The sequence below is a fragment of the Lepidothrix coronata genome, unplaced genomic scaffold (assembly GCF_001604755.1).
Source record: "Lepidothrix coronata isolate B3197 unplaced genomic scaffold, Lepidothrix_coronata-1.0 Scaffold136, whole genome shotgun sequence".
Taxonomy (NCBI): domain Eukaryota; kingdom Metazoa; phylum Chordata; class Aves; order Passeriformes; family Pipridae; genus Lepidothrix; species Lepidothrix coronata.
The window spans coordinates 1,261,793-1,279,941 of NW_016690316.1; the positions used below are offsets into that span (position 1 = coordinate 1,261,793).

The 18,149-nt window shown below is 39.8% G+C and overlaps 1 protein-coding gene across 1 annotated transcript in view; it reads right to left on the reverse strand.

Moving 5' to 3' along the window:
• PLPPR4 (phospholipid phosphatase related 4) overlaps window positions 1-14,408 on the reverse strand; it is a 29,584-nt gene extending 15,176 nt beyond the window's left edge. The window contains exons 1-2 of the mRNA XM_017827209.1: window positions 14,307-14,408; window positions 2,025-2,210 (exon numbers count right to left, since the gene is read on the reverse strand). Coding sequence (XP_017682698.1) covers window positions 2,025-2,210; window positions 14,307-14,384 — 264 coding nt within the window. The 5' untranslated portion in view covers window positions 14,385-14,408. The remainder of the gene's footprint in view (window positions 1-2,024; window positions 2,211-14,306) is intronic.
• Window positions 14,409-18,149: the final 3,741 nt, after the last annotated feature.

Consider the following 18,149-nt stretch of genomic DNA (forward strand, 5'->3'; position numbering starts at 1 on the left):
AGTGTAGACACAGACTTGGATATAGTGGAGATCCTCCATTCCTCACATAGCTCATGCTTTCTTTTCTGTATTTTACAAGTTTTATGAAATGTATAATTAATTGAAATGTTAATGAAAAGTAAACTCTATAAGATGACAATGGTACAACTGTAATCTTTTTTCACTGAGCTTCACTGGCCTATTTTTCCAAAGAAAAAGGGACCAATCGGACAAAAAATCCCAGAGTTTTTTATTTCAGCTTTTTTACTTTGAAAAATAAGGAGCTAATACCTTCATACCTTTACTGACGGAAGTTGTGTATTTTGCACTATCACTCCCCAGTCTCCAGCTAATACATTCAGCATCACATTCATGCTCACATCAGTGTTAATGAATTACACCTTCCTAAGGCCTTCAGCTTTCAGCCAGTTGTACTTTGAAGCTTCTGGATTTATTTTGTTTACCAAACTTATTTTTTATAGGCATGCTCAAGTGTGGGTTTGAGTTCCTCACATGGCATGTTTTTGGTCAATTTTCAGTACTGCTGGTAGAATGATTCAAGCAAGAATGACATTTTCTATTGCAAAACATCATGCAATGCTGAAATAATTTAGCTGTAATCACAGCCCTTAATAAATACTATGTAATGAAATGGGCATCTTTTATCTTGATTTAAGGTGTTTGATATTACCTAGGCTTGAAATAAACTCTCCAAAGTAAAAATCAGGTTTTACCCCTCTACTGTGGCCCAAATGAGTCTAGAAAGATTCCTTCTGTAGCTACTTGAGAAAAGTCCACTTTGCTGTTAACAGAAACATTGTCTAACCTTAAGAAATCCAGCCAAACTGCAATACCGAAGTTTTGGTTTTGATCACAGTATTTGGTGTTTGTAGCAATCATTTTGCACCAGGATCACAGAGTCTTAGCTCCCAGTTGCTAACTGAGTGCAATTTTTAGCCTGCTGCTTGTGCAGAATCCTTCAAAAATGATTTCTAAACCAACAAAATCAAATGCAGTAAGAATAGTTCAGTTAAAAAAAAAAAGACAAATAAAGAAAAAAACATTCTGGAAAGCAAAGAGATAACAGCACTTGATGATTTTTATAGAGGCATCATATTTTATAGATTTTTTTTAACTGTAAATTGGATAGTATTATAAAAGGAATGAACTGGTTGAATTTAAGGGAATTCAGAGAAGCTGGCAGCAGAGATACATTTGCAGCTGGCCTTCGAGAAGTGCCTATCTGAGATGTGTAGTCACTGCTGTCAGGGGAGAGAAGAGATCCGTTCAAAAGGTTGATTCAGCTTTTTAGGTGCATGGAATCACTCACTCAAGGTGAATTTCTCTCTCCATTTGCCAGACAGGAGTGGTGTGAGAATAAGGTTCCTATCTGAACTGCTAAAAGCAGACAAAATGAATTCCCTCTTTTATATATATATATATATATACACATATATATATATGGCTCATATTCTGACAGGACATCTCTGTTCTGCTGAAATCATCTCCTCCCTTTGGGTGAATGGTTAAAACAGCCCCTTTTTGCCTGCTCTTAATGACTAACCTGAAATTTAGAGGTGTTCCAGTGTTATTTGGGAAAATGTTGTTGAGTTCACTGACAAGACTGATATACCTTCTTATCAAATAAAGCTAGTTCTAAAAGAAAGTGGCAAATCCAGGGCTATTTCCAACAAAATCTTGAATTTTTTGTATCTCAGAGTATGGAGATGTCCTGTCTGTTAAAGTTCAAATATTTGTAGAGTGTAACAGAATGATTCAAGCTATTATCACCCAATCGTAGATGCTGTTTCTTAATATTAATGTCCACAATCAGGATAGTGAGAGTAGATTAAGTGGTACAGGAGATGTTTTAAGAAGTGTGTCTCCTTTTGCTATAGAAGAATGAAATACAAATGTTAAATCCTAAGGTAATTAGCCTGGATGACAGTCTGCAGCTTAACTGAAACCAAAGATGCTATTTTCTTTATGCCAACTGAAACTCTGTTCAAAATCCTTATTAAGTGACAGTAGCACCTCAAACTTACCGTAATTGATGGTCCAGCAAAAACCAGACTAAGCAACATCAAGAAGGGAACAGACTCTTGTGTAGGTTCAATGTATGGCATACTCAGACTCTTGTCATAGCAATTAAATCCAGAGTGAACTGGCTTGAAGACATCAGTAAGTTCAAGAAAATAGAGGCTAACAACAGAAGATGCCAATATGGGCAACTAGAAGAGAAGAAAGCAACAAATTACTGTTTGGAAATGGAATAGCAATGCTTTTGCAAAGACAACAGTCTGTTAATAAATCTCTGTGATGTTTGCTATTTACATCTCACTGCTTCCTGTCATATCCATTTTATTATCTTTAAATAATTAATTCTCTAGAGATATTATACTGTTCAGTTGATATTAATAAGCATGTGTTCTACCAAGCTAGTCAAAACACCCAGTCCAATCTTCAGCACATATAATTTATCCTTTTCATCTATGAATCATTAATAGACAAACTTTGATTTTAACTTTTTTTTAAAAAAAGTAGCAGGACTGCAATCTCCCATGTGGGGCCTCAGCATTCTGCTGTTCATCAATCACTCTTTTTGGTCCTTGAGCAACTCTGTGTCATGTGTACGACAGTCATTACATCAAAGCCAGTTTGTATTAAGTTTCAAAGTGATAGTTAATGAAAACCAGTATCCAGTGCTTCCCTAGAATCTAAATATGTGATAAAATGGCGTTCTGCCTTTGCACATCCATTTTGCCATTCTATCAGAAAAGCAATTAACTTTGGCAAGACTCAGTCTGTTTGGAACCATGATGACTATGGTCTTTTATCCTCTTTCTATTTAGTGATTTTATGCTTTGCAATTACTTCCAGTAATTTATTAAGAGCAGAGTTGGCCCTTCTGGGGATAAATTCACCCCTGCTTCCCACCAGCTCTGTAAAGCACAGATTCAACCAATAAGTCTCTGTGGAAGGAAGTCATTCAAGAGAAGAAATAGCAAAAAGGCATTTTAAAGCCATTGGTTTATAAGCAAACAGAGAGGGCAGCCCTGCCCCGAGGGTGGGTGTTGGGGCATTCAGAGGTGACCAGCAGGATATGATTATTCTCTGTATCCTCTTAGTAAATGCTCAGAAATACATTTTGTTTGTTATTTTCCAGAGTCCTCCCTGAATAAGACAACACCAGAGTAACCTCCTGCTCCTCCACTAAGATGCAATGACTCCTTCCCAGTGTGTCTACTACAATGAAGGTACCTATGCATAATAGCATCTGAGATTATGAGAAATAGGGATTGACCTAACATATTTTGGGCATACTTAGATTATATTGTTCTTGCAACGTTCAGTTTGCATTTACAAAAATAACTGATTGATTAAAATCAATGTTCTTCATCCCATTCTACAATACAATAGAAAAAGCAGAGGTAAAATGGGGTCAATATGTCTTTCAGAAAAATTATTAATAAAATCTGCTATACATTGCAGAGGGACAATGGTTTCTTGCATTAACTGGCAATTTTCAGATTTTGAAGCATTTAAGCATTTTAAAATGTAGACTTTTTTGCATAAAATGTAACTGAGTGATTAAAGAAGGAGGGTTCCAGCTACATTTAATCGAAACATCTTTTAATATGACTTAGTTTTTGTTTAAAAGAACAGCTTATCTTTGATCTGCTGAATGACAGATTTGAAGAAGCTAAGTTGTGTCTTCGAAGTGTTCCAAGCAAAATCTGAAGGAGGTGGAGAATGGAAGAATTTTGCTTGTCCGTGTTGAAGTTGATTGCATTGTAATGGCACGTAGTATAGAGGCTGTGGTTGCACAGAAAGGGAGGAAATGTGTATTGGCATCCTTAAGTGCTGTGAGCATTACAAAAATAACACCAGGATCTAGGAAGTTTGCTTCAGTAAGTAGTGTGTGTGTATATATATATAACCCAAATGTGTATATATCTATTTGCACTCACATACTATATTACACATACATATTTTGTATAGCATATAACATACACAATATGTAATACATGTTATGTGAATACACAACTATTATATAATCTGACATAAATATATGTGGAATAATTATATACCATGTCACTAAATTGAGTCCTGCTTCCTGCCCACCACAGGAAGAAGTCCAGTTCTTTAACTGGATGCTTTATATAATACTGCTCCTCACTTCCTGCTGGATGCAGCCCCTGACTGACCATAAAGCAAGCATGCATGATTAGTCAACATGGGCTAGACTGCTTCCAGTCATTATACAGATATGCAGGAGGAAAGAGAACTTCCCTAAACTCTTCAGACTCTGGGTGCCCTTCTCTCAACACCTGCCTGCACAACTAAATTGGGATAAGTGTCCTCCTGAAGGAAGGCTGCCACAGTGCATGCTGCCCTGGTGTGCAGGGAGCTTGCACTGAGTCTCTGCTGCTCTTGCTTGGACATTGAAATTCTGCACAGCATTTCAACTCATACGCATTGCGACTTCCCTTTTGCACAGTATTTAACTCCTGAAACATTTGCAACATCTTTTATTAATAAGTATTTGAAAGTCATACATAAAGACTTAGCCAGGGTCCATGCCTCATGGGGCAAAGCTTCTTATAACAGGACACAAACATTCCAATGAGCTAAATCAACAAAACAGGCAGAGTGCCTATTGCCCTTCTTTTCAGAAATTACACTCTTTTATCAAGATGTCCCCAAAGGTTCATTTCTTAGAATGGAAACACAGAGCAGGCACACTCACAGAACACCTTGCATTCAGAGTTCCATCTTTAGTGTGTATTTTTCCATTTCTCCAATATCAGGAAAGGGAGTCTTTCTTTGAACAATAGGCTATGCATTACCAACAAGTCCAACTACACTTTTATCGTGAGATTCTTAGGAAGGCAATTGTTTTAAATGGCAATATTCAACTATCAAAAATAGGCGATATGTGAAGTGGTATTTTATTGTGAGACACTAAAATAAAAGATGTGGATAACTTTTTTCTAAACTACTGTATGTAAGCTATAATTTTATTATTAATTACAAAATCAAGGAATTGTAAGAATTGCATTTTACTGTCTTATGACTTCACTACAGGACTCCCATATTATTTCTGACTGTAATTACTCACTCTGCTAAAAGAAAAGAAATAATTTTAAAGGACTATGAATCTCTAACATAACTGCTTACAATACTAATGAATAGGTTTGTAGTCAATTTGCTGTATACAGTATGTCAGATCCCACAGGACATTTTTCTTCCAATCTTTTTAAAAATACAAATATTAAATGCATCTTCTTAAAGCCTAACATTTCTTAAAAAAAAGTAAATCTTTCTAAAATCTTCTAAACGGTATAACTGGCTATTTAATATATGAATATTTATGCAGTGTTCTGCTTAAGGCAGTAGTATTTCTGTAATTACAGACTTCAGCTCCCAACACCTTGAAAATGTCAAATATAATTAGATGGTAGAATGTGTATTGTTTTAATTACAAAATGGAATAGGAATTTTCCTGTTCCTAATTAGAATAATAAAACCCCCAACGTCAATTCACATATTTTAACTAATAAGTCTTTATACTCTTACTTCTTGGGTTGGCTAATGGAGAAAGATCCCTATTTATCTTGTAATTTACATCTGTAAATGTAGAATTTGACTCAAATGGTCAAACTCTGTTTGGATTAGAGCCTTGAACCATAATCAGCATAGCTGCTGGAAAAGTTTGATTTATGGTCTATTTATTTTTTAAAAATTTCTTTTTCTTTTTCTTCCTGCTGTTTTCTTAAACTGTAAGTTAAAAGCCTTCATTAAGCCATAGACTTTGCTATTAATAACAAATATGTTATTAATATTTTAAAAACTTTTGCTGTATTGAGCTAGGAATTGTCTCAGAAAAGATGTTCTCTGTTCCCAAGAGTTCAACAAGGATGTAAATACCCAGAGATCTTGTAAGGAGAAAACCTCCTGTACGTTACCCAGTGCAGAAAAAAACAAAACAGTAATGTTGGATGATTGTTCTTTGTTCTCTTTGTTACCCCTTAAATCAGTTTTGCCAGCTGCAGTTCTGCATTTCTTTACCTGATTATTGGGTGATTTGTTTATAAGCTTGAGGTCTCCAGTACCAGCATGTGCTCCATCTCTTATCCTACATCTGCAACTCCACCACACTGCACACTCTGTAATGCAGGAATACAGGTCTGGTATGACAGCAGAGGTCTTGCAAATGGGTCAGTGGAAGGTCAAGCCTTAGCAGCAAAATCTTATTGGAGTGGATGGAACCTGGGAAGCCCTGGCTTCTATAAATTCTCTTTCTCCAAAACTGTACACTGCTAGTTATATATCTAACTCTTGTATTTCTAAGCACTTAACTAAGCAAAGAGTTCCTATTTATCTTCAGGATACTAACATGGCAAGGCTGTGGTATTGTGGAAGATTTTATTAAATTTATCATCGATGTCAGTCCTTGTGCCAAAGAATTCACGGTCTAAATGACAATGCACAACAGATGGATGAGACAAGAAAGAGGGCTGTGATGGGTTGGAGGAAACAAGGTATTCCTTCTCTCAGCCAGCTACTAACAGCGATTGCAGCTTTCAGCTGCCCTGGCTGTTGTACTTTGCTGTGAGATTCACAACGGACAGGTGGAGAGAATGCAAGGAGGATAGGTCTCTCTTCTCCTGACAGGAATGAATACTGAGGTCATAACTGTGATTGAAATCCTTCCATAATAGGTCAATATTAAGAAATAGTATAGCTAAATTCTGCCATTTTCTCTTGTTTTTGAGAACTCCTGTCTCTCTGAAGAGAGAGTACTAAGCATAGGATGGCTATAGAGCAGGGGACGTCTCACATAAAAGTCAGATTTTTAGATTTACTTTTATGTTCTAAACTTAATTCTTAAATGCCTCAGGCTTATAAGAGAAGGCATTCAGGTTTTTCAGAAGTGTAAGACTTGCATCTGTATAAAGGTTTTTTGCTTTTCTCTCTGAACTCAAGTTTCTGCTGCTTCTTGTCCCTTTTTTGGATGCAGGTTTCATCTGTCTCAAAAGCCACAAGGAATTAGTCTTTTCTCTAAAGGATTTTTACATTGCCATTGTCTAAGTTTTGTGGAACTTATGTGCAGAGACATGATATAATGATCTTTCTTCTCCTAGACTTAACACTATTTGATTTAATTTCAAATCCCAGATGTCATTGAAATCTATTATCATTATCATTTTGGAAAATGAAGTTATCCATATTTCCAGCATTGATTTTAGAATTTAACCTAATTATTTGGTGACTGCCAATTAGAGTCTAGCTTTGGAAATACAACCGATATCAAACGTCTTGATCTTTTACCAGATCTTAATAGAAAGCTCTCAGTATGTGTAAGACCAAAAATAGAGCTGACATACCAGTGATACAATTCCTATTTATTTCAGAAATCTCAGTCATGCTGAATGCATGGTAATCCTAAAAGTGCTTTTTAAATTTTTTTATAAATGTATGTGAAGCAGCAATTACACAGGGAGAAACAAACAAAAATTGTTTAACAAAACATTTTCAAGCAGGAATAATCTAAAAATAGTTTGCAAATATTTCTCTTTAATTGCATGTATGTGTTTAAATAGAAAGTAAATCCTTAAGCAGAAATTTAAAACATAAAAAAATACCACCAATGCATTTCTTTTCAGTGTGACTTCAAATGTAATTGATGAATCATTCTCTTAATTATTATTATTATTGTTGTTTAATTAAATCAATGATTAGTTATAATCAGGGAATAACTACACACAATGAGATTTAGGATATTGCACATACTGTTGATTACAAAATTCACTTTACGCTCCTACTGCAAGGTTATGGTAAATCAAGAACAGAAACACTTCAAAAAAAGGTGGTTGTTTTCAGGTCAGTGTTACCAAATTTCAGCTAGAAGTTTCCTCAAAACTCCCATCTCTAAGGGACAAAGTTATCAGTCCCTACACAATGCTACAATTTATTGTCTTCTCTAAAACATGCTGATTCCCATATATACAAAAAAAAAAAATTAATCTTGTGGGTGCCAGCCTTTCTCCAGTGACTTACTCCCATGTTGTTTTGCCACTTCAGAACTCCCAACAAATCAAACTTTTAAATGACAGGATCATCAGTCAAGAAGCAATGTAACAGCTCAGCTACTGTGCATGTTAAGGTTCCACAATAAGCTGGGTTTTATTAATTTTGGCTGCAGAGTAATAGATTTTTAATAATTACAGAAGAAAATCACAGGCAGGGTTATTAATTTTTGGAAGACACAATAATTTGGAAAAATGCATCTCCTTTAATTGCTAATGTATTCAGGCCCTCTTTTACTACTGGAAGTATTAGGTCAAGAGCATGTCGCTGGACTGGAAAGGGAGCAGGGTCTTCATTCACTAAGAACTACTCAAACTCTACACTTGCCAAGCACAAAGCCAAAAACAGAAGGGAGATCTAACTTGTGTCATTTGCATTTGTTCTCCCAAGACAGCCTTGACACAGGCCCGACACCTCCCTTTTCACTCCCCTTTTGTGGTAGTATGCAGACTGTACAGCTCTTCTATAAGCACAGACATGATGTCAAGGATGTAACACTGATGACTTTAGCCAACAAATTATATAGCTGCTTTGAGCACAGCAGCCTCCTCAGGCCTCAGATAGCCCTTTAATATTTTGGGGATGCTGGTCTCTAATGCACTGTTATAAAAAATCTGACATCTATCCTCTGAGTCAGCCACATTGACGAGGTCAGCTCAATGAGCACACAGCTAAGTGTATTCTCCTTCCTCTGCTCTCACACATGGTTGACTCTTTTCAGAGAAAAAGCCATCTATTTGCAAAGTATTATGCTACTTTGACAGTATGAAGATAATTTCATATTCTGCAGTTGGGTTTTTTTTGGGGTGCCTCCCTCCCCCCCCTCCAGTTAAGTATAACAGAAAACCAATCTAGGAATATGACTACATGAGCCTTCAAGGCATAGCAGTATAGCTTAATTCTTGCATTAGATCCAAATATCATGTTCTTAGGAAGAAAGATTTAGTCCTACAGCCTACTCTCCCTTTTCTCTTATTCTAATCAGTGCACTTCTCTGGCTTTTTGTGGCTCTTGCAGTCACACCTATACGTGACTTGCAGGTGACTATAATTTAAACTTTGTGGATCATGCATGACTGAACAGCTGAAAAACATTCCAGATGTAACTGAGAAGCGACACTGAGCTATCAAATGATGTGTCAAACCCAGCTTTGTCAGTGTAAGTTAGAAACAAAAGGAAATAAAGCATCTTTTGCTGAGCCACAGTGGTCATTCTCTACATGCACTTATTTCAATGGAAGCTGATGACCTCCCAAGTTTTGCAGCCTGGAGTCCTACAATGATAACAGATCTTTGTGCTTTTGCTGGTGAGAATTCCAACTCCTGTGGGAAACAAGAAAAATAAGTGGTCTTCCAGTACTGAAAGAAGTGTTTCAAAACAATCCTGGTATGATTAAGGCCTGGCTGAGCTCTGGAAAATGCAGGAAAAGAAGCTGCCTGTATCTGTATGCATGCATCATACAAAGAGTCTAGAAGACAACATAAGGAAAAAGAAATATAACTGCACAAGGGACATTGTCTGAAATATCTCTGATTTGAGTAGCTGGAATTTAAGCAACCAACAGATGGAGGCTGTGCCACAGGAACACAATTTAGCTGGAGAATAAGTGCATCAAGTCACACAGATTGACAACACCTTGACCTTTTGCATTCCCATATCTGAGGCACCAGATGAAACAGTAATGCCACTGAAGTCAAAGGCAAAATTTATAGTCACTTCTGTGAAAACAGGACTTAAACCAAGAGTTTAGAAGTGGGATAGCATGAGTGAAGACAGTCTTTTTCCTTCACCAAGAAGAAATGTGTCTATCTGTCCTGCCTCCTAAGTGGGACCGTTCTGCCAGGAATGGAAACTGTGTAACTCTGGAAGTTTTCCAGGTTCATATTAAAATGCAAGACATTGATATTTCTTCTCTAAGTGAATATAATTATGATACACTCTGAATATGCTGAAAACAAAGTCAGTTAACAAAAAGCAAAACTTATTCCAGGAATACTTGTCTTCAAGTTCTCCCAGAGGCATCTAGACTTTTTACCATGAAAAGTAATTCCCACTAGGCCAGAGGGGCTATGAATTTTCATGGTAAGTTTTGTCTTTCTCAACCATGCAAATGAAATTCAGATAACCCATAAGTCTACAGAACCCTAAAATACCATAAGCATAATTAGGAATAAAACAGACCTTACTGCCTGGCAGTGCTGATTACCACATCCTTCAGGTAAGTATGCACAAGGCAATCTAAAATTATTCAGCTCTAACGAGTGTGTGCTAATCAGAGGTTCTGCTAAGCAGAAGTACTACCAGTCCTTTAAAATAACCTCTAAAGCATTCTTATGAGACATAGGATAAATCATCAAATTATTTTATTTTATGAATCATGAAACTTGCAAATATGTAACTGAAAATGTGTTAAGATTTACTTCATAATACTTATTTATTTGCCCCTGATGTTTTTAGGGAATGACCCATCCAGATTTTTCAGAAGCTGTCTCTTCATTTTCTTTCCTTTACAGTTCTATGTCTGTCAAAGCTTTAGCCCAATTCTCCTTTTGCTTTTCCTGTATAAATGAAGAATAACTAGTGATCTTAAGAGGGGCATATTGGTTTCATGTTTTAACTCTTTTGTTGGCAAAACCTGCTAGTTTGAATTATCCATTAGTTCACAGAATATGTCCTGAGTTGAAAGGGACCCACAAGGATCATCAACGTTCAACTCCTGGCCCTGCACAGGACCATCCCCAAGAGTCACATCCTGGGCCTGAGAGCATTGCCCAAATGCTTCTTGAACTCTGTCAGGATCAGTGCTGTGACCACTTCCCTGGGGAGCCTGTTCCAGCACCCAACCACCCTCCGGGTGAAGAACCTTTTTCTGATATCCAACCTAAACCTCCCCTGACACAACTTCAGGCCATTCCCTTGGGTCCTGTCACTGGTCATCACAGAGAAGAGATCAGTGCCTGCCCCTCCACCTCCCCTTGAGAGGAAGCTGTAAACTGCAATGAGGTCTCCCCTCAGTCTCCTCTTCTTCAGGGCAGTTGGCCTGCATATATTCTATGTAATCATATTTTATCCAACTCTGAAAGTTGTTGCCACTAAACACATTTGTTTACAGGAGTTAGTCTCATTCATAACACATTCTAAAGGATCTTAATAGCTGAAAGCCCTCAGTGTCAGAACTGCATTTGTTTGCTGCTATTTCTGAAGTTCTGCATGCCTGCATTATATTGGTTGTTACATATATTATTTCACCCTGTAGAATATATTTCATTTGTATAACATGAACACATCTCTTTCCTACCACTTGGAATTTGGAATTCCTCCTCAACCCAACATCCTTTCTTCCAAGTGTATCCTTTTGTCTAGCATTCAAGAGAAAAAAATGGCACTTTTTTATAATGTATTTTCTAAACAATCTGCTTTTCCTTTGGCCTAGACCTCCTAGGTAAGTCTTGATGGAAAGTGAATGTCAGCAAACCCTAATTTTCTTGTTTGAAGGTAAAGACTTAATGGGCTATGGCTTTTTTTATTGCAATGCAGAGTGAGTGGGAAGGGACTGTCTGCTGTGAACAGGACAGGGAAAATAAAAGTGAATGAGTGCCAAGAGGAAAAAAAATATAAAAGAGTTCACAGCATTCAGAGGTGAGAGGTTGAAAGCCTGTTTTTTATCACCCATTCATAAAAGTAAAAGTCTTAAAATTCAGAAGGCCTTATTTAAGGGTAACTCTTGTTTTTAAGTAGTTGGCTGTTGTTAGATTAAGTCAGGAACTTACCTCCTGCTTACAAAGGAAATCCATATTACATAGTAATGCCTGTCAACCACACTGGGTGAACTCCTCTATCCCTTATATTTGAAACTTCTCATTGCAATTAAGTTATCTTGGATTAAATCTCTCTTTATGGGGTACAACTTAATCTTTGGTTATCTTTGAGCCAGTCACAACAGACAAATCTAAGTCATCATGTCCTTTACATGATGCTTCTTAAGTGCTGGCATTTGCTGTGCAACAAATCTTTAGAGAGGCATTCACAACAGTCTGATTAGAATTAGAGTGCGTGTGTGTAAGTACAGAGTGGGTGCACCCAAGTAACACAAGCTACGTGTTTCTAAATATCATATTTATCATATTGTTGTTACCCCTTCACTCAAGTGATTTGAGTACTCAACTGAAACGTGAGAGATGGTTTCAAATCCTCCTGCTGTGTAATGGGAGAGGGCTGATAACTCACCCAAAGTTTCCCAATCAAGTGTATTGCAGTCAATTGTTTTTTTTCTTGATGTTGCTTTTACTTCCCAGTTCAAGAAGGGCCCTAAGTCTGCAGTTCAATAATTAGAACTTGCTCTTGGTGGGAAAGGGTTTTTGCAGGCTCTAGACTTTGTTCCTGTGACTGTATAACATAGAAGTCCTAAAAGTTCATTAGGAGACCATTCTGTTAGCTGAGGACTCGGACTCTCTCTCAGAGCAACTGGGTGTCGAAGAAATCTTCACCTGTTTTTAGATGTAGCTGTAAATAACTTGCTGAGGGTCCTAAGAGTCCACACCAGCATAGAGAACTCGCCTGCCTCATGTGGGAACTATACACAGAACTCAGTGCAAGTTCTTCAATGCTCACAGAATCTTTTGTCTTATTCCTTGTACCAGCTGCAGGGAGCTTCTAGGGGAAATACAAGTATGCAATCAATATTATATAAGGCAACACTTAAGAGCAGCACGCACACATTTTGTGCTGTTGCTCTGTATTTTTTCCCATCTTTCTGCAGGCCTAAGCACAGCCCACCAAACAGCATAGGTTCTGTTCTGTCTTGCAGGATTCTCTATATCATCCCCTGCATTAGAGTTATGCCCAAGCTGAGGTACAGCAGACTCCCTTCCTGTTTGGATTACCAAAGCAGCAAAGACAGCACAGAGAATAAAGAAGCCTCTACCTATTTTAGGGGCTTCTCCAAGCTTAACCTCTGCCTCCTATGCAAAGCTAATGTAAGATATATGTCAGAACAAGTTCTTCCATCTAAGGGCTTTTCTTGAGCAGGCCTAATTACATTGACAGAATGAGCCTGATGCTTCCATATAACCGGCCTCTTCAAAGCTTTCCAATTGGTGCAGCTTACTTAGGGTTAGCTGCTGACCATGCCCAGGTGCTTAGGGAGCAGAAACACTCCACTGGTACCTAAAACTCCTTCTCAGCCCAACCCTTTCTATCTCCCAGAGAACCTCCAAAGCCCTTCAAGTGCATCTGAGGGAAAATAATTTTTATTTTATATTTCACCCAATGTTTATATTTTAATGTTTTATACATTAAGTATTGTATATGTTTTTATGCTTTTGACTGTCAGTTATAGTTAACTTACACCATATTTTACCGTTAAGTTCTTCACATTATTTCACAATCTCTCTCAGTAAGTTACTTGGTGCCTCAAAGTGCCTCAGGCTTTTCCCTGTGAGTGGGGTCACCTGAAACACTTTTCTCAATCTGTAAAACATTTTTACCTTTCTCTTACTGCTGTGCCATTAGACAAATCCTTAAGCTTAACCTTTGTCTACATACTTATATGTATGTCATACATTACTTATGATTTTGCAGCAGCACCTAACTGACTGTACTTTCCAGGGAGGCTAAATGCCTCCAAGTAACACACCAAGCAGCCAATGTCTGCAACTCCACCTGCGACCAGCTGAGCAGCCATAGCAGGTTTTGCTCTTTAAGATGTGCCGAGAACCTCATTCTGCTTTAAAACCAGACATTTTTAGCTCTGATAGAGAGGAAGCATATAGTCCAGGGGTCAGCAAAAACATACCAGTGATTATAATTTTGAGAACATTTCTATTTTTCTAAGCATTCCCTGATGAACATGATTTTCATTCTATCACAGCAATGTGAGCGGTGTTTGCCTGGAAGCCAGCTCTCCTTTGAAACATGTCTTCCCCCCGAGAGGTTCTTGTGCACATAGCACACTTTAGCTGAGCAACCCTCTCATTTTCTGAGCAATTCTTAGAAATAATTCCCGCTTCAAAAGACCGCATAGAAGAGGTTACTCTATTACTGCTCCTTATAGGGGGCTTCGATGCTGATTTCGGTGAGACAAAGCATCACGTAAGGGTTTTGCATCAGCCGGTGCGAACCGAGCGCCGAGGCGATCCCTGTCCGCGGGTGCGCGGAACGGCCCCGCGCCGCTGCCCGCCAGCCCCGCGCCTGGCCGCGGACAGCCCAGCCCGCTCGGCGCGGCGGCCACTCACCTCCACGAAGTAGAAGCAGGGCAGGAGGGTGACGCTGTCCTTGGTCACTTTGCCCTTTGGCCGCTCCTTCGCGGACATGCTGGCGGGGCTGCGGGCGGCGGCCCCGCGGCCAAGCGCTGCCCCGGCCGCTCGCAGCCGCCCGCCCGCCGCGGGCTCTCCTCCGCCCGCCGCCGCCGCCGCGCCGAGCGCTGCGCCGAGCGCGGGGCTGACGTCAGGAGCCTGCTCGGCGGCGGGCGGGGGTCCCGGCCGCCTTAACTCCTTCGCGCCGGGGGTGCGGGGGGAGCCCCGGCGAGGAATATTTGGCTGCAGCAAGAGATTTGCACGTGTACACGTACAGGCGTGAGAGACCGGGACAGGATCCCTGCGGGCGTGAGGATGCTGGGGACGCTCCGTGGGGAGCCTGCGGCATTTATCTTGTTTCTAGGAAATATTTTTTTCTGAAACAGATTAGTAGAATAGCCCTGGGAATCGCATTCCTATACGACCAATGTTTTCTTGCAGGTGTACTCTTTTTGAGACCAAGTTGCTAACGACAGTTCACCCCAGCCTCAGCGCCAGTCAGGGGGTGTGGTGTGACTGGGACTGAGCCAAACTGAGCTCCTCAACCCCATGTGCAATACTGAGGCACGTGATTCCTCTGATCTGTGAAGTATCTGGTGCAGTTCCTGCTACAGTCTTGAAGAGAGTAGAATTAACCTGAACAATTGTTTCCATGGTGAAACGTGTTGAGATCCTATTTATGGATCAAAGTTTGCAGCGTTTTCTCAGGCAAGCTCCTGTTGATGTCAGTGAGAGGTACCCTGGATGAGGCCTGCAGGACTTCTCTGTGCAAGATAGCATTTTCATTCTTTGTAGTGCATTAATGATGTCTACAAAAGTCTTGTGCCTGTAAGTTTCTTGTTGCATTGTGGTGTTTAGCTTTAATGTTCAAGAAGTGTGACTCAAGCAGTCGTTTATTTCCTGTCCCTCCTCTTTTGGGGAAAATGGGAAATAACCTGCTGTTCTTGTTCAGATGGTTGCTAGTATTTTGGCTGCTATGGCAATGGAGATGAAAATTGTCATGAGCCGCTTTTCTTTTCTAGCTGTTCTCTTTTCATTTATCCAGAGCGGATATGCCAATCCATGCTCTGCACTGAGCAGACAAGCAAAGACATTTCATGAGAGGGTAAAATCAAAAACATACTCCCTGCCTGCAGGCAGGTGTGGAAGGCAAATCTGTAGTCTGACTCCAAATCATTGAAAAAGACTTTTCAGAGCTGCAACATGTGTTGCCATACCAACACATATTCTTGTCATAACCCTGCTAGGAAAGATTTCCAGAGTTTCTGCTGGCTTAGGAATTAGGGCACTTGTTGGTAACCTTGTGAAAGGCAAGTTGGGGGATTCCAGGCAGTGGAGGTGGCTAGAATGGTTGCTGGGAGCAGCGGAGCTGTGAGCAGAGGAGGTTTGTGCCTGTCTATCACCACTAGATTCCAGGAAATTACTCTGGTGTGGGGATGTCTGTTAGTGGTTTCTGCCCATCAGTGGTCTAGCCTTTGAATAAAAAAGTCCCTTTTTGTTAACTTTGCTGGTGGGTTATTCCAAGTAAAACAGCAAGTCTTGAGGAGCTGTAGTAAGATTTTGCTCTTGCCAAGTATGTAACTTTTACTGGGGAGAATGTTAATGAGTGATATCCACTTAGAGTTGCATTTACAGTATGAGCCTTGATTATTGTGAAATCATGAATCTGGCTTGAAAAATCATCAGCACACACTAATAAAAATTACTCAAGAGTACTTTTTCTGCCTCTGTTTCACACACGATTGCTTCATTCTGCGAGAGCAGGGGGATTAGGACGCTTCTTCGGTAAAATGAACCGAGAAACTCACATTGTAATGTAACTTTAGAAACTGGAGAAACTCCTACTAGTAAGTATATTTTGTCATTGTACTGCCTAAAAGCCAATTAAGAGTGCATCTGTGATAGTTGGGCACAGTGAAACACAAGGCAGTATCCAGCCTCTATTCTACAAATTCTCATTATAAAGAAATGTCTGGTGGGAAGGATGCAGTGCAAGCTGTGTGACTGCTGTAAGGGCAGGAAGAATTGTGCTAATTCTCAGGGATTTTTGCTCACTATTTTGTGAGTGTACTGATAGAAGGAGTTAGAAGAGGGGTTATTTATGAGTCAGCTGAAGTGAAGCAGTCACTTTTTTGTCAGTGACAGACCTTTTCAAGAATTTCTGCCCTTTATCTAGTCAAACAGAGGAGGAAAAGGATAGTCAATGCCTCTGTCCCAGAGTGTGGCATGTCTGTCTCACACTAGTCTTAAAGTGATGGGCAAGTATGGACGTGGCTAGGGTGCATTTCCTACCCTTCTCTCTGGGCTTTCACTTAGGTTCTTTTTTGAGACTTAGCTATAGAGTAAGTCACCAAGGTACAGCTACTTCATCATTTCAGCCTTGCTGTGCTGCCAGCAATGCCTTCCTAGTCCCCTTCTTATCTACCTGAGCCTCAGAGGGAAGCGCTTGATGGAATCAATGCAGAGGCTCTGTACCTTTCTTCACCATGCAGTATCCAGAGAGGGCTGCAGGCATTTGGACCTTGTGTCCTGAACTAACATAATGGAGTAAGAATATTTCTTCTCTGCTTCTCAAGACTGATATTTAGGTTGCTGTATGTCCTCTTTCGAGCACATGAATATTGATGGAAAATTAGAAAAATCCCTTGCTGAGTGCAACGATATGGCTTCTGGACTAAGGGTTTCATCTATATATTAATACCTGAAAACACACAAGTCCCCTGAGTGCTGTTGCATTCAGCTATTTTGACAGTTAATTATAAGAAATTAAGGGATTGGTTCCTGTTTACAAAGAAACTCATTGGATTGCTTAAGAAGTATAAGCAGCCTTCAAATGAGTATAACATACATTTATATCCTTGTTAAATTCCCTTAATGCTGATAGAACAGTGTGAAATAGCTTTTGTGTAAATGAGTGTATTGTCTTTGTGCAGCAAAGTTTTTCATAGCAGGGGAACTACAGAGGTGGCTTCTGTGAGAAGATGCCAGAAGCTTCCCCTATGTTTGACAGAGCCCATGTCAGCTGGCTCCAAGATGATCCACCACTGACTAGGACTGAGTCCATTGACAACAATGGTAATGTTTCTGGTATAACATGGTCAAGGAGGTGAAAAAGTTGCTATGCAACAGCAATTGCAGCTGGAGAGAGGAGTGAGATTATGTGAGAGAAAGCTCTGAGACACTGAGGTCAGTGAAGAAGGCAGGGGAGAAGGAGGAGCACACACTGGAACAGGTAGATGCCCAAAGGAGGCTGTGACCCTGTGGGAAACCTGTGCTGGAACAGGGTCCTGGCAGGACTTGTGACCCCGTGGAAGGGACCCACGCTGGAGCGGTTTGTGAAGAACTGTAGCCTGTGGGAAGGACTCACACTGGAGAAATTTTTGAAGAACTGTCTTCCATGGGAGGGACCCCACGGTTAGAGCAGGGAAAGAGTGTGAGGAGTCCTCCCTGTGAGGAGGAAGGAAAGGCAGAGGCAATGTGAAGCTAACCACAACACCCCTCTAACCCTAACCCATCCCCCTGCATCACTGAGTGGGGAGGAGGTAGAGAATTTAGGAGTAAAGTTGAGCCCAGAAAGAAGGGGGGGTGGGGTTGAAGGTGTTTCATGATTTGGTTTTATTTCTCATTATCCTACTCTGATTTGATTTGCTATAAATTCATTAATAAATTGGTCATAACTAATCTAATTTCCTCCAGTCTAGTCCGTTTTGCCCAAGACAGTAACTGGTGAGCAATCTCTCCCTGTTCTTGTTTCGATTCATGAGCCGTTTGTTAGATCTTCTG